The sequence below is a fragment of the Chelonia mydas genome, chromosome 7, assembly GCF_015237465.2.
Source record: "Chelonia mydas isolate rCheMyd1 chromosome 7, rCheMyd1.pri.v2, whole genome shotgun sequence".
Classification (NCBI taxonomy): domain Eukaryota; kingdom Metazoa; phylum Chordata; order Testudines; family Cheloniidae; genus Chelonia; species Chelonia mydas.
The window spans coordinates 37,980,922-37,998,321 of record NC_057853.1 but is presented as its reverse complement, the minus strand read 5'-3'; the positions used below and the strand labels follow the sequence as shown (position 1 = coordinate 37,998,321).

Sequence of the window (17,400 nt, the reverse complement as noted above, 5' to 3'; positions counted from 1 at the left end):
TGATTAAGGCAGGGATGTCAAACTCATTTCATAGAGAGGACCTGATCTGATACCCTGCCACTTGGCATGGGCTAATTTTGCTAGATAGCTGAGCAGCGATCCTGGTTGGTCATTAAGTACAAACTATTGTTACTCGCTGGGATTCAGACCCAACGTCATGTAGACATGAGGAGGAGACTGCTACGGGTCGACCACCGTCATCTTAAAAAAAGAAATGTATGTAAGTCTTGTCTGGACTACAAGTGTATGATTTGGAGAGTGCACTGGTATGTTGTGCTCTAACTCCCCTGTATGGACCCTGCTGGCAGAAACTAAATATTCCTTAGTATGCATTGATGTAATCCTGTTTGAAACCAGGACAACATTAATGCACGCTATCGGGGTCTACATGTAGGGTTGTTAAGAGCCTGACACGCTGATGCGCTTTACAAATCTCACCCCTGTAACCTCCTGTAGTGCAGACTGCAGGGTTGTGTAGGCAATTCATGGCAAGTCAACAGGCCAGATGAAACTGTTCCACAGGCCAGATCTGTCCCTTGGGCCGTATTTTTGGCATCCCTGGACTACTGCCTTCTTTTTGAATATCATCTGAAAGCCAGTATACCAAGCAATTTAGTACTGAACCAATTCCTGAGCATGGTGGTGTGGACGCTATCTCAGAAGGAAAAGTGCTATCTAGTGAATCTCCAACAATGCTTTCTGGAACAGTAGAGTATTTTCTGGAGATCTCCCAATCAAATGCTGGCTTGGCCTTACACGCGCTCAGGTGAATGAGCTGACAAGGTCACAACCCACAATGGTGTAACTGCAAGCTCTGCTATATTTTGTATAATGCATACTTATAAAAAGATGTTTGGTAAAATATACATCATGTTTAAATTATAATACTGTTTCATGGAAAGTGAAGGAGCATCATTTTGCAAATTTATTTCCATTCTTTTGAATTAGTTGGGGAGTGGGAGCGGTTTGTGAAGGAAGTGGGAGATTGAAGATAACATGGAATTAGGGCTGCAAAGAAGGCACAACAGTCTTAATAGTGCAGGATATCTGCTGGCAATATTATGATGTATTTTTTAGAAAATTCATGTAGCAGCCATGGTGCATATTTCTATTTCATGCACACACTAAATACATTTGGAGCCCTCAGCTCAAACCATTAAAAGTAGCTTCTCACACCATCACTCACAGGGGGATTAATGTGTTCTTTCTGCATTCCCTGTTGATCCAATAAAATGAATATAATTGCATTCATATAACAGTCAAAAAGATTAAAGGAGTCCCATGTGGGGGAAGGAGGATTCTGAGCCAAAACAAGCTGTTTGGCTTGTAAGCAGTTGGAAGCCTTTAAGGTGCTGAAGCACATCTGCAACATACTCTGCAATACAGAACTACGGAGCGTGGTTTGTTACACAACGCATGTAACTATGATAGTGTAGAAATAGTACATGTGTTAACAGCACCTCAGGAGGCTTGTGTGCACTGAATAGATTCAGTTTTAATAAAAAAAGAATTCTTCAGCAAGACAGTTGTTACTAATGGATTGGGTCTGTTTCATTTCTCCTCTTGAGAAATCAGTTTCCAATGTAGTCCAAATAATGTAGTATGACAAAACATGTAGGTACCTGTTAATTCTTAATTGGTAAGTTAGTCACTACAGTTAAAGGAACAAATTATTTAGGGTGTTCAGAAAGGCCGTATCTGAATGCATTAGAAGAAAAAATGCTGACAGTCTGAAATAAAGTTAATCTATAAAACCAGCAACTAGTTAAAGAGTAGCCTTGCTAGTGCACTCTGGAAATGAAAATAAGACCAACAGGAGAACAAGTGGGTTTCCACTTTGTTAAAACAGCTCTAGGGGGACAGATAAAGAAAGGAAAGGGAACAGGGGAAGATTAAATGAGGAGCTTTGTAGCTAGGTCATATAGAGAAAGTATTTGCAAAAGACCTGTTAATCCTACAAATGTTGAATTTAACAGATCAAAAAATCTGAAGCAATTTTAAAGAGGCTACAGAGTCACGTCAGACTCTCCTATGTTCAATACTGGTGTGGAGATAAGTGTCTTGCTAATAATTTTCAATGGCCACGTTTGTTTAGTAGTTTCCCTATTAATGGAAATGGTTTATTTAAAAGCAGGTCTGTGAATTGTGGAACCTTGCAATTGATTCTGTGATGGGCTTGTGGCTCCATACCCTGTCTCCTGAGGCGATAGCGAATTTTTTTAGTAAACTTGAGGTTGATTATAATCTGTAGAAAATGCTAGTAAATAGTTTGTTTCTAATACATGTACATAGCAAATATTCCAGATAGTGGACCTAATGTCCAAAGAGGGTTATATTACACTAATGCACAATATGTTCTTTCATGTTAATGTTCTATTTAAAGGAATAGGGGATGCAGTAGAACTAAGTCCAATATAACTCTCAGTCTATAGTATTTCTAGATATTACAGATATTTGAATTGTGAGCAATGGCCCAATGGGGGCAGGGGATGAGAAGAGTCCACATTATTATTATTAAATGATTTAAAAAACGTTTTTAAAAAATGCATTTGTTTCTACATCTCCATTTTATGGCACGTAGAACGTAACTGTCCAAATCAGAAGGCAGCCTAGGCACAGGGTTGACATCCTTGTTCTTGGGGGAAATGACAAATGATCTTTTTTAGTTCCTTCCATCATTACCTTTGTTTTGTGTTTTACCTGAAAATCGCCCTGTGCTCCCTACTTGATCATCACCACGTCCTGTGGAGCCTGTGGGTCTTTGTTTTTAGGTGGGGATTTATTATTGATGGGGAGGGCAGAAGAGAGACGCTTCCCATCCTCCCATTCAGAGGGGTCTTTACAGTGTAATACCTGGCACTCTCTCTTTACCACACCTTCATCACAGGGGCTGACTATGTGGGTTGACAGTGTTGCAGAAACAATGTCAATCTTTACCCCCAAGTCTGCCACATCCTGCTTGTCCCTCCAAGATATAATAATAGGAACGTATGGCTGGAAGCGACTTGGGAAGTCATCAAGTCCAGCTCCCTGTGCTGAGGCAGGACCAAGTAAACCTAGACTATCTCTGATAGGCGTTTGTCCAACCTGTTCTTAAAATCCTTTGATGATGGGGATTCCACAACCTTCCTTGGAAGCCTATTCCAGAGTTTAACTACCCTTGTAGTTAGAAAGTTTTTCCTAATATCTAACCTAAATCTCCCTTGGTGTAGATTAAACCCATTATTTCTTGTCCTACTTTCAGTGGACAAAGAGAAAAATTTAATTAGAGTCCTCTATATAACAGACCTTAATATATTTGGAGATCCCTCCTCAGTTTTCTCTTTTCAAGACAAAACATGCCCAATTTTATCACCCTTTTATCATTTTTGTTGCTCTTCTCTGGGCTCTCGCCTATGTGTCCACATCTCTTCAAGTCTGATTTGGACCCAGTACTCCTCACCAGTGGTAAGGAGAGCAGGACAATTACCTCCCCTGGCTTACACAGCACTCCTGTTAATACACACCAAAATGATATCTGCCTTTTTTGCAACTGAATCACATTGTTGACTCTCATTCAATTTGTGATCCATTATAGTCTTCAGGTTGTTTTCAGCAGGACTACCACCTAGTCAGTAATTCCCCATTTTGAAGTTGAGCATTTGATCTTTCCTTCCTAAGTGAAGTACTTTGCTTGTATTTATTGAATTTCATCTTGTTGAATTTAGACCAATTCTCTAATTTGTAAAGGTCTTTTTGAATTTTAATCCTGGCCTCCAAAGCGTTTGCAACTGCTTCCAGCTTAGGGTCATCCAGCAAATTTTGTAAGCATACTCTCCACTCTGTTATCTTAGTCATTAATGAAAACATTGAATAGTATGAGACCCTGGTCTGACCACTGTGGGATCCCACTAGATATGCTCTCCTGATTTCACAGCAAACCATTGGCAATGGTGATGGACAGTTACATGAGCTATCAAGGGTTTCCATTCCCTTCCTGGATACTTCATTCCTTGTAGCCATCACCTTGGCGAGGAGAGTAGGGGAGCTTGGATGGCTGATCCACCATACACAGTGTCCTAATAAGATAAGGTGACACCACACCCTCACTTCCTGCCTAAAGTTTCTTCAGAATTCCACATTAATTAGGAGATTCACTTACGGGTGCTTCACCCCAAACCTCCATACAATGCACATAAAAAGAGTTTCACTTTTTACCTACACTTTGGGGCTTCTCCTCAACTCTTCATCTCAATTGCACAAAGAATTAAAGGACATACAGTATCCACACAACAGCTGTCTGTATGGGTTTCCGGGTGCATCCTGTCCTTCTATGAAACTGGGGTTCATCCAAGGGTAATTGGTCACTCCATTAGATCTTGATCTATATCTGTGACTCTCCTGAAAAATATACCTATCTCAGACATCTGTAAGGCAGCCACCTGCTCTTCATCATGCACATTTTCTCATCGTTACTCTCTTCTGCCTGCTTCTGGAGCTGAGGATGCTTTCGATGATGCTGTTCCATTTTCTGTATTGAATCTACTACCTGGAGCCCCCTCCTCCATGATGGAGGTACTGGTTGGGAGGCTCCTGAGCACCAAAGGGACACTGCTCAAAGGAGGAAGAGTAGTTACTTGCTTTATGCAGTTTCTGGAATTCTTCAAGATTCATGTCCCTGTGGGGGCTCCACTACCCACCCTCAGCCTCAAAGTCTCTTGTTGGACTTGGCTGAGAAGAAACTGAAGTGGTGGCAGGTCCACTCCTCCAGTATACTCTTGTGTTGGAACACATGTATATCCAGGCTGCAGACACAGTTGACAAAAATTTCCAATCAAGAGTGCATACATGTCAGCACATCCTGACATGGAGTGCCCATAGGGGGAACGCATCTCAAAGAACTCCAGTAACTGTACAAGGTAACCTCTCCTTTCTATGTATATATTTCTTTTCTTCCCCCTTAGTTCTTATTTCCCTAATTTTTCTCTGGAATAAGCCAAAATTCTGATTTATCCTAAGGACCAAAGTCTGTGCTGACTGATGCCCCGCCCCCCAATCTCATTGAGATTGATGGGATTGCACACTGCAAATCAGGTCAGAATTTGGCTCTAAGTATTTTTTCATGTGATGTAGACATCCTATTTTTTTCTTAATTTGAGATTCAAATTCTCATTAGAGTTTTAAGGAGAATGTCAAATGAGAAGTAGTCCTAGATGGATATGAAATTTCATAATACCCCTTGTATATGAAAGATATTAGTTCATATTCCAGTATGTAACATCGTTAGTTTCATAAAAACTATATGCAAGGGTAGTTTACCATTTAGGTGATAGGAGGATGGACAGATCCCATATTGGAATAGTAACCACTCATGTTTTCATAGTCAGCGAGTCACATTCATTGATTAAATCTGAATAATTTTTTTCTGGAAACCCAACTGTGAATAGCCTTTTCATTAATAAGGATTCTGTGCTCTGAAAAATAGTTTGCAGGTCTCAGACGAAAGGTGTGTGTCATAAAGTTAGTTTCAAAGATGTTGTGAAAGAGGACAAGTCCTTCCTTGATTTATGTCAAAAACAAATAAAGTGTATTATAATTATAATGGAAAAAAAGGCATTGCACCAGATCTGTTTCCTCTGTAGAAATAGTAATAATGTAGTTACACTGATGTATTAATTTACCTTCAAAATATGTTATAAGAGCCCATGGACCATCAAAGATAAGTTTGTATTCACAGCTACATTATTCATCTTTTTTTTTCTTTCAGGCTTTATGTCCGTAGTAAAAACAGTTCAGTAAGTTCAGAGTATTATTATTATTTACTTTATTTTGATATATGAAGTGGGCACCCGTTAGAAGAGGAATGAAGTGAAAATTTGAGTATGTGGAAAGTTCATACTACAGTATGTTATATATGGCAATGTTATAAATAAGGAAAACTCCAGCTCTTGTAAGATCTGTCTATTTATCTGTCTTGTGTTTTTTCTAGTTCTCATTTGATTTAAATGTTCTGATGCCAAGAGGATTGTACTTGGATACATGGGATTGAAACTCTCATTGACTTAAGTAGAGCCAATAGTTCACCTGTGTGGTATTACAGGTGATGTGTTATATGTAGATTTTAGTTTTTCTTCTTTAAACCGGCATGGCACATCTCCAGTGTAAAGTATCTGTGGTAGAAACATATAACCCTTGCATTATCTTTTTCTTTTTGTTTAAATGAGTCAGAGTTTGTGTTCAGAGGGTCTGTATAAGGACTAAGCTTAATAGTAAAATTCTTTTCATTTCAGTCTGTCTTTGAATATTGTTCAAAGAAATGTTCTGATTTGCTAGTTGACTTCTTTGGCGATATCATAGCTATGTTTAAAATTCTCCACAAAACACAATTAGAACATCACCAGATCATCAAATCTACTTGAGTTCTGTGTGACTCCAGGTTTTGAGAGCCAGCAAGATAGACTCTGTACTAGATACATTCCTCTTAAGAAAACATCACTCCAACAAAATAAACACGGTGCCCTGGGAAATGGCATTTTCAGTACTAAAGCACCCCTGGATAATAAGTCCCATCTGTTTTCGGGGTGTTTTGTTTTTGTTTCTGTGGTTTTGGTTTGGGACTGGGGGGGGGGGTGGCTTGTTTTCATTTTGTTTTTTGGTTTCTTTGCTTTGCTTTTCCTGTTGTCATAAGATGTTAGGATGGAAACGTTTAAAAAAATATTAGGGAAAGGTTAGTAGGTGTATTTTTCACCTCTTTGTCTGTTGAGGTTTTTTAATGGTGATTTTGAAGTAAAGAACACGCTTTTTTGTAAATGTATACTTGATATTATGACAGCATGAAGCCCAGGCTTTTCTGTATTTTGTATAGAAGTGATTGCAGTTAAAGGACATGCAATCACTTCTGTACATTTAGATTTCTCTCCTATTCCTAGCCTCTCTGAGAGCTTCTAATGTGGTGCTTATATCCAAATTGTTATAGCCCATGCTCAGATGGATGAACTAATGCCACTTAGGTTCAGCAGAAATGCCCATCATGGCTGACAAGTCATGTCACAGACTCTGTCATGCATCGGGTATGAACCCCAGAACAAAGCTAAGCACTTTATATTTATGTCATTAATATTCCTTTTACAGCTGCCTTCTTGCTGCTCATTTACTTTTGTTCCTGGGGGCAAAAAGGGGATAGGGGAATTGCAAAATATTTAATGTGCTCAAGACACATTTTCAGTGCTAATAAGATTAAGTGTCATGCTTCTTCATGTGGTAAATATCCATGATAGATGAAAGCAGGGTGCTGAATTTGATAATTATTTTCCCTTAATCCATAATATGAAGTTCTGAAGAGATTTGATGTTGTAACTCGTATGCATTTAATTAATTTTAAGTTTCAATCTCATTTGTGCTGCTGTTTCTGAAAGGTGATATCGTCAATTAACTGAAAAAAACATATTGTTAGAATCACATCAGGATTGTTAGCATAGCCCAAGGTGTATAGCATACTGTGAGGGATCACAGGCCTCAACTGCAGTCCTCCGGCTCCGCAGGCAGTGCTTAGACTCTGGCTGCCACACAGCACCTCACCCAAATCAGTGGAGAAGGGGGCTAGCAAAGCTCTTGCTCACAAAGAGCCATGCCCATGAAACTTCTGATGTGGGGAGACAGATTTATAATATTTATATGGAGTCCTTGTGGCACCTTAGAGACTAACAAATTTATTTGGGCACAAGCTTTCGTGGGCTATAACCCACTTCATCAGATGCATGGAGTGGAAAATTCAGTAGGCAGGTATAAATATACAGCACATGAAACGATGGGAGTTGCCTTACCAAGTGGGGGGTCAGTGCTAATGAGGCCAATTCAATTAAGGTGGAAGTGGCCCATTCCCAACACTTGACAAAAAGGTGTGAATATCAACACAGGGAGATTCCACAACCTTCCTAGGTAATTTGTTCCAGTGCTTGACTACCCTTAGGGTTAGGAAGTTTTTCCTGATGTCTAACCTAAATCTCCCTTGCCACAATTTAAGCCCATTGCTTTTTGTCCTGTCATCAGTGGATAAGGAGAACAATTTATCACCCTCCTCTTTATAACACCTTTTACATAATTGAAGATTTATGTCCCCCCCTTAGTCTTCTCTTCTCCAGACTAAACAACCCCAATTTTTTTCAGTCTTGCTTATTACCTTCATGCTAATACATCCCAGAATGATGTTCATGTTTTTTGCAACAGTATTACATTATTGACTCTTATTTAGTTTGTGATCACTATACCCCCAGATCTTTTTCTACAGTACTCCTTCCTAGGCAGTGATTTCTCATTTAGTATTTGTGCAGTTGATTATTCCTTCTTATGTGTAGTACTTTGCATTTGTCCTTGTTGAATTTCATTCAGACCCCATTTCTCCAGTTTTTCAAGATCATTTTGAATTCTAATCCTGTCCTCCAAAGCGCTTGCAACTCCTCCCAGCTTGGTATCATCTCCAAACTTTTACAAGTGTACTCTCCATGCCATTATCCAAATCATTTATGAAGATATTCTATATAACTTGATCTAGGACAGATTAAATGGGGTCCTTCAGGGATATGCCCCTCCAGGTTGTGAACCACTGATAATTACTATCTGAGTATAATTTTCCAACCCAGTTGTGCACCCACCTTATAGTAGGTTCATTTAGGTTATATTTTCCTAGTTTGCATATGAGAAGGTCATGTGGAAAAAGAGAGAGACTGAAGGCCCATCAGAGACCACAAAGAGTAGGAGCACTGAGGGGGAAGAGGATAGTGTCATTAGACTGCCCAAACCAAGAGACCGGGGAATGCCCCAGGCCCCATACTGATGTTATGCCTGCTGGGAGTGGGGACACATAGCTGCACCATGTCCCAATGCCAAGGAGCCTATGCAGTGTAACCTGGGGAACTGGGCAGACCCATGCTCCCTAATTCACCTGGTGGGGGTCGCACTAACCCCGCATATATACACCAGACCACTAAAACTGAATGGGGCAAAAACCACAGCACTGGTTGATTTGGGGAGTGCTATCACGCTTATTTCAGGGAAGCTTAGTCAGCTGCTGCAGGCAAAGTGCACAGCGGTGACATGCATGCATGGGACAGTTAGTTATTACCCCACCATCTCGGTAAAAATTGAAATCCAAGGGAACACTACTGAGGTAGCAGCAGGTGTAGTCCCTAAACTCCCACACCCGGTGCTCAGAGGGAGGGACTTTCCAGGGTTTGGAAACTTATTCCCGGTAGGGGGATTGGAGAAAGGGGGAAACCCTGAAGTTAGTGAGACATCCACAGTAAACTGTCAACCCCCACTCTTCTCTGAAACATCCTCAGATTTGTTCTCCACTCCCAGGCATATAGAAAGATGAAAAGAGAAAGGAGGGCAGCTAAGGCCTTGGGAACCCAAATACTGACCCAAAGCCAGAGGGTTGCTCTGGTAGGTAGGTGGACCCGAGCAGCTGAAAAGGAGGCCGCCCAGGAGGGAGAAGCACCCAAGTCTGATCCCCACCCTAATGCCTCTGAACCAGTAGAGGCGACAGAGACTGGCCCCCCAGATCTCAGGCAGATTAGCTCCGGGAGAGAAAATTTTGGACGGGAGCAGGCTGAAGACCCAAGGTACTACAAAATTAGGAAGGAGGTGACAGAAATAGATGGGGTCCCTGTGGAAGGGAAAACACAGGGACCAGGACCCTACTTCATAATGAAGAAGGATCTCTTATACTGGGTTGCACCAGTACAGGGGCAGAAGGTACAGTAGATCCTAGTACCTCAAAAACACCAGAACACTATATTAAGCCTTGCCCATAGTCATTTTTGGGGGGACATTTGGGGGTAGAGAAAACCCTGGCATGGGTCCTAAGACAGTTCTTCTGGCCCAGAGTACATGAAGCAGTGCGGAGGTACTGTGCGTCCTGCCCAGAGTGTCAGCTGCACAGTCCCCGTCCCCACTTGAAGGCACCTTTAGTACCTCTTCCCATCATAGAGGTCCCCTTCGAGTGAATAGCCATGGACCTAGTGGGACCCCTGGAGAAGACGGCTTGAGGCCACCAATATATACTTGTTGTTTTGGACTATGCTACTCGCTACGCAGAAGCCATCCCCCTGCAGAACACGGCCTCTAAAACAATAGCCAAAATGCTGGTGGGGATCTTTGCCCAAGTGGGGCTACCAAAGGAGATATTAACAGACCAAGGAACCCCATTTATGTCGAAGCTAATGAAGGACCTCTGTACCCTGCTCCATATACATACCCTGAGAACTTCAGTCCGTCATCAGTAGACTGATGGGCTGGTAGAAAGGTTTAACTGTCTTGTCTGTTTAGATTGTAAGCTCTTCGAGGCAGGGACTGTCTATTGCTCTGTGTTTATACAGTGCCTACCACAGATAGTGGGGTCCCACTCTTGGTCGGCCCTTAGGCACTGCTATAATAAACATGATTAATAATAACAATTGAATGAGGATGGTTTCCTGAATCAGAGCCTATGGTTTATTGTATTTGAAGTTTGAGTAGAGTTGTGTGCTCTTATGTGATACTCAAGCATTACATTTAATACTAGGCTGAATTTCAGCCTTAACATTCAGTTCAATTCTGTTCATGTTTTTTTTTATTTTTTAACATGTTTGTAATGTGTGTGTGTATATATATATATATATATATACTATGATACATATTATACACTTAACATTTGCATGTGTATATATATATATGTGTGTGTGTGTGTGTGTGTATTTATATTACATTTTCCTAAGCAGTGAGTGCATTATATGAATGGAAATAGCCACTTTCACATTCAGTTGATCATTTGCATGAGCAGTTACAGTAATACACATGCACGCGCGCACACAAAATCTGTAAGGACAGGCTTGTGTTCTTCCAGCTCTGCCTATAAGGCCATAACTAGCTATATATATTCGCATTATATATTTTAATCACATCAGATAAAAGTCACTACATATTTCCACCCATGTACAAGCACAAAAAACCCACCTAATACTTTTGTATCTTTGATCTCACAGAAATGAAGTTACAGGTACCTTTGTTGTGAGAAGGAAATGAAAAGTACTTATTGTCCCTTTAATGTTCTGAAATTGTTTTGAATCAGTGACTGAGAAATGAATGAAGAGTTAACCTGATACATTGTGGGGTTTCCCCTTCCTGTTATGCAGGAAAATAATACTTGTCATTTCAAGAAATCAAGTGTGGAAATGCTTTTCTAATCTTGAATAGATTTAATTTGCATCTGAAATTTAAGAATCCCTAAAGTGAAGTTTAAACATAAAGTAGGTACTTGAACATAACAGGTGCATTCAGATAATCTGTTCAGATCTGTACAAAGTGGGTAGGTTTGACAGCTGGTTCATTATTTGCCTATTTTATTACCTTCCCTGTCATTACCTATAGCTTCACGTAGATTGATTAACCCAGGTGTGCTGTAGGAGAAAGGGAGCTCAAAACAAAACGCAAATTCACAGCTTTTATTGGACATAAGGTGCGAGGCATAACACAGTCATTTAGACACTCCTGTTTTATATTTTTTCTCTTTTTAAAATGCTGCTCTTAAAAAAGTCACAATAAACTAGCTCCTTTCTTCTTGCCCATCAATGAAGGGAATGTAGCTGTTTGTGTTTAGCATTTTAAACAAATACATTGAATTTGAATTTTGAAAAGGGTAGTAATCATTCATTTGCTTTTTTCCACAATATTTGGATTTCCATCTACTTAAAGCACATTTTCATGGGAAGATCTGTTGCTATTAACTAAGAGCATGTGACATTTATAACTTTGCTGTCAGGGTTGATGTTTATGTAATTCAGATCTAAACGTAATATAGTGCTGCTTTCCCTCTAGAGGGATATTTTGCCACTACAGCTTGACATGCCCAGCTAATGTGCATTTTCCAGCTTGCTGTCATTTAGTTGAGTTTTAAAATGTAGTTATTCATTTTTGTATAAAATTATCCTTCTCCTCTTCTAGTTCACCACCTGCCCCTACATGCTCAGTTTCCTTAGAGATAACTTTGACCCAAGCAAGCCACTCCATTCTTCTTCTGTAACCCTCAAAAATCAGGCTGTGACCATCTTAGAAGCTTTTCACTGAGAATATATACACCAGCCTAAGTGTCGACATTCAGATCAAGATCCATATTATGCTGAATGATTCTTGCACTGTTCGTTTGTTTTTGTGCTTTCTCTCTGCAAGCTTTAACTTAGTGTTGAGCTACTTGTTATTGCCTTATCATTCGTCCTGATGTGCATATCATCTTCCTTTCCACTCATTTTCCCAGATTTCTTACAAAGATGAAGCTGCATAATTGTCTAGCCTAACATATTGTGTCTAATCTGGGCCTGATGAGCTTGCTCCGCCTTTGAATTATGAGCTGCCTTGAGGTTTGCTTAATTGTTCCCCCCACACCAAATCCCCACCAAATTTTTTTGTTGGTGTGTTTTTTCTTTTAAAAACCTAGCTGTGAAAGATACTGAAGTGAATCATGGTGGCGCAGTATCTGGTACAAGCAGAAGACTAGTCATAGCAGCAGAGCACCTTAGTATAGGACAAAATTCTGGCTGCTCCCACAGTCTGCCCAGGGGCTGGCCAAAATTTTGTAATGCTGTGATCCAGACATAGGGTATTCTTCTGGACTAAGTGATCTGTCCCTGCTGTATATAAAGTCTATTCTTTTGGGACTAAGATATTACCATCCTTCTCAAATATATTCTGTCTCAATCCAGGATGTTTGCATAATGGTTTAATATCTGTAAAACTCAATTCAGGTCTTTTGCAAACATTTTCAGAACTTCTAAAAAGACACTTATTTTGGTAGGAAAATATGTAATCATCTATTTAAATGTAATTCTTTTATATTCTTCAGCCTTTCATCTCACTGGTTTCTAAGAGCATGGTTTGTGGAAAGATTACAATTAGGAAACATTACCCTCTTTAACTGAGTGTAATTGGATGCATTCTACAAATAAGAAATGTTACTAAAGTACTCTGCATTAAAGCATTGTAGATATGTAAAGCTGGGCACATGTCCAGATATTACCATCCAATGTCCTTCCTATTACTATGTCATAAGATTTTACACTTTCTAGCTTTCCATTGAAGCATCTAATTGCCAAAAACATGTGGAAGACAGTGCCCTTTCCCCAACGGCAGAAGAAATAAACTGAAATATAGTTGTGATTATTTTTATTTGTATTGTGGTAGAGCTTTCAGGCCCCATGTACTAGGCACTCTATAAACATACTACTAAGAGTCCCTGCCCCATAGAGCTTATGGTCCTAACAGAGTATCAGTTGGTATTTCAGCTTATCAGGATGAGATAAGAAACTCAAAATCCTGACCCTCTAGGGAAGTTGTAGATTCCACTGTACTCTTTAAGAAGCAGTGGTAGGATGTCCGGTCTTAGATCCTGGCTATTTTTTATTTTTACCAATTTCCAAAAAAATCGCTTCTTCTGCTCTTTAGTTAAAACACAACTTGGGGGCAGGTGGTGTTAACTGAGCAAATATTGTGTAGCATAGAAGAAAACTTAAGGTTCTTTTAAAATGTACATTTTAGAACCTTGTATAGAAGATGTAAGATAAAATAAATTATAGTATAGAAAATTCAGAATCTAGCTTTACCTGAGAGGAGCTAGGAAATAAAAAATTAAGGCTGAGCAAGGTGACTGGAAAGGTAATGGGATAGGGAGCCTTTCACCTCTAAAGTAACAGTTAAAATCCACCCTAGGTCAGGAGCGATTAATAAAGATGGCCACCTAACAGCTGTCCAGAGGCCTGTCTGAAATGAGTCAGAAGTTTCAGTCCATTTCCTAAAGGAGATATGTCCAGATCATAAAAATCTCCAGTACGACTGGCACCCTTGCCATCTACTCTCAGTAAAGAGGTCAAGAAAGCATATAGGGCAAACTTACTTGGACACAGTGAATAAGGATGTGTTTTTTACCCTTTCACATAACACAAGAACCAGGGTCAGTCAGTGACATTAATGGGCAGCAGATTTAAAACAAATGTAAGGAAGTACTATTTCACACAGTTCACACAGGCAACCTGTGGAACCCATTACCGGGGATGTTGTGAAGGCCAAAAGTATAAATGGATTCAAAAAAGAATGAGATAAGTTAATGGAGGATAGGTCCATCAATGGCTATTAACCTCTGATTGCCAGAAGCTGGGAGTGAACGACAGGGGATGGATCACTCAATAATTGCCCTGTTTTGTTCATTCCCTCTGAAGCACCTGGTACTAGCCACTGTTGGAAGACAGGATACTGGGCTAAATGGACCATTGGTCTGACCCAATGTGGCCATTCTTAAGTTCTCACCTGCACTGTTCAGAAGAAGAAATGAGATACACTGCTAGCACAGTGAGGGGAAGCTGGATAGGACCATGATATATTTCTTCCGTGGACAAAGAAAACTTTTGGAGCATTTAGTCTGGCTTCCTTCACTATGTTTGTTTAAAAGAAAATTGTGGACACCCTGTCCTCAACTCATCCCACTGTGCAATCTATAAATGTGTTTAGTATCTTTCTTTAACACACAGAAGAGTGAGGGTTAAAATCCGTCCTTGTTGCTATTACAAAGTTTGAAAAACTCAGAGTGGGGCTAGTTGAGGATGGAATATCAGCCTGAACTTTGAATTTCTTGCCTTTTGTCAGCTTGATTCATACCATAAACTCTATTTAAAGATAATTCTTTCATATTTATTTTCCACATCCTTGACCCTGAATGGTGAATTGGACATTTGTATTTTCATTGGCAAACTCTAAGTCGCTCATCAACTCTTTTTTCCTTTTGTAAACAAACTGTTCCTTCAGCATTTTCCACAAGGATTTTTATACCACCATTTTGCAACCACTTTTAGGAATTGAGAAAATCTTACCATTTAAAGTATGTGTTTTACAGAGAGCTGTGTGTAGACATTACTAGGTCCAGATTTTGGTGGGGCTTTGTCAGTAAATATCCAAATTCTAGAAAAGTCATATTTTGCAGGGATAGATTTTATGGAAATTATATGTAAATGTCAATTACAGTCTGTCTGAAAATACAGTTGTTTTTATTTATTATTTGTATTGCAGTAGTGCTTCAGGGCCAACCAAGAACAGGACCCCATTGTGCTAGGCACTGTAAAAATTCAGTGATAGTCAGTGCCCTGAAGAGTTTACAGTCTAAATAAATGTTGGCATCTTACGCTTCTGTTGGCACATGTTTTTCCATCAATCAGGATGGAAAAGTAGAGAATAATCTTGTGGCCAGCCTAATGTCAACACACAACACTTCCAGGCAGATAACCTCAGCCTGATAGTCGATAGAGACAGCTAAGAAACAGAAGATCACTAAGGTGATGCTCATAGTTCCTAGATTCAGCTATTATGGTGGGCTAACCTTTTGAGGTCCAAGGCCTATGCCTTGGAAATGCCAATCTTATTCTTGTAGTCAGAAGAACCTGACATGGTAGTCTGTCTATGGGATTTAGCTGGGACATGCATCGAATGGTCCAAGTTTTAGACGAATTTCTCGCACACTTAATGGTAAAATTATGACAGCCTTTCAGTAAAGCCAAGGACAATATGCTAGGTAGTCTTGCTACATTCCTTAAAGTCCCGCTTTAAGGTATGATTCCTATAGGACCAAATTCATTCTCTGATATAACTCTTTTAAATTAAATGGAATGAATTTGACTCAGTCACTGTAAATGGTAATCAGACAGGGAGAAATATATAAAATCTACAACTTACATTCAAAGAGCAAGGATTTGGGGAGGAAATTTTTTTTAGTGTAAATTATTCTTATTCCTTTGCAAACTAATTTACTTTTCATGAAAATGGCCACACTGGGTCAGACCAATGGTATATCCAGCCCCGTATCTTGTTTTCTGATGGTGGCCTATGCCAGGTGATTCAGAGGAAATGAACAGAACAGGCAATCATCGAGTGATCCCATCCCCTGTAGTCCACTCCCAGTCAGCGGCTGGGGACACCCAGAGCATAGAGTAGCCATTGATGGACCTGTCCTCCTTGAACTTATCTAGTTCTTTTTTGAACTCCATTATAGTTTTGGCCTTCACAATATCCCCTGGCAACAAATTCAACAGGGTGACTGTGTGTTGTGTGAATTAGTACTTCCTTTTGTTTGCTTTAAGCCTGCTGCCTATTAATTTCATTGGGTGACTCCTGGTTCTTGTGTTATGTGAAGAAGTAAATAACACTTCTTTATTCCCATTCTCCACACAAGTTACGATTTTATGGACCTCTATCATATCCCCTCTTAGTCGTGTCTTTTCCAAGCTGAAAACCCAGTCTTTTTAATATATCCTCATACAGAAGCTGTTCCGTACCCCTAATCATCTTTGTTGCCCTTCTCTGTACCTTTTCAAATTCTAATGTGTCTTTTTTGATATGGGGTGATCAGAACTGCATGCAGTATTCAAGGTGAGGGCGTATCAAGGATTTATGTAGTGGCATTATGATATTGTCTGTTTTATTATCTATCCCTTTCCTAATGGTTCCTAACGTTCAGTTAGATTTTTTTGACTGCCTCTGCACATTGAGTGGATGTTTTCAGAGAACTATCCACAATGACTCCAAGATCAATTTGTTGAGTGGTAACAGCTAAGATCCCATAGTTGGGATTATGTTTTCCAATGTGAACTACTTTGCATTTATCAACACTGAATTTCATGTGCCGTTTTGTTGTCCAGTCACTCAGTTTTGTGAGATCCCTTTGTAACTCTTGCCAGTCTGCTTTGGACTTAACTATTTTGAGTATTTTTGTATTGTCTGCAAATTTTGCCACCTCACTGTTTACCCCATTTTCCAGATCATTTATGAATATGTTGAACAGCACCGGTGACAGTAAAGATCCTGGGGGATACTACTATTTACCTCTCTCCATTCTGAAACCTAATAATTTATTCCTACTGTGTGTTTTCTGTCTTTTCACTAGTTACTGATCCATGAGAGGACCTTCATTCTTATCCCTTCGCTCAGTGGTTCTCAAACTTTTGCACTGGTTTCCCCTTTCACATAGCAAGCATCTGGGTACAACCCCCTCCCCTTATAAATTAAAAACACTTTTTTATATAACATCATTATAAATGCTGGAGGCAAAGCCGGGTTTAGGGTGGAGGCTGACAACTCGTGACCCCTGGAGGGGTCCCAACCCCCAGTTTGAGAACCTCTGCCTTAGTTCTTTATCTTTTCACATCTCTAATTGCAACTTTGGGGGGGGGAGGGGAAGGAGAATGGTTATTTAGTATAGCAGACTTATTTTACAACTAAAAAAATTCAAACATAAGTTAGTGGCCTTTACAGTAAACCTTAGCCCAGACCTATGGTACCTTCCACTATTACGGCATACTCTGTTGTGGGGTTTCCTTTTCGATTATTCCATTTTGTTATTTGAAACTCCAT

The 17,400-nt window shown here is 39.8% G+C and overlaps 1 protein-coding gene across 6 annotated transcripts in view; it reads left to right on the top strand.

The window, feature by feature from the left end:
• The window catches only part of ATG7 (autophagy related 7), a 327,788-nt gene that overhangs the window by 242,285 nt on the left and 68,103 nt on the right, over nt 1-17,400 (top strand). The window contains exon 19 of one of the 6 annotated variants that reach the window (XM_043551500.1): nt 5,747-5,774. The exons of the other annotated variants lie outside the window; for them this stretch is intronic. Within the exon in view, the coding sequence (XP_043407435.1) occupies nt 5,747-5,761 (15 nt within the window). The 3' untranslated portion in view covers nt 5,762-5,774. The remainder of the gene's footprint in view (nt 1-5,746; nt 5,775-17,400) is intronic. 6 annotated transcript variants of the gene reach the window in all.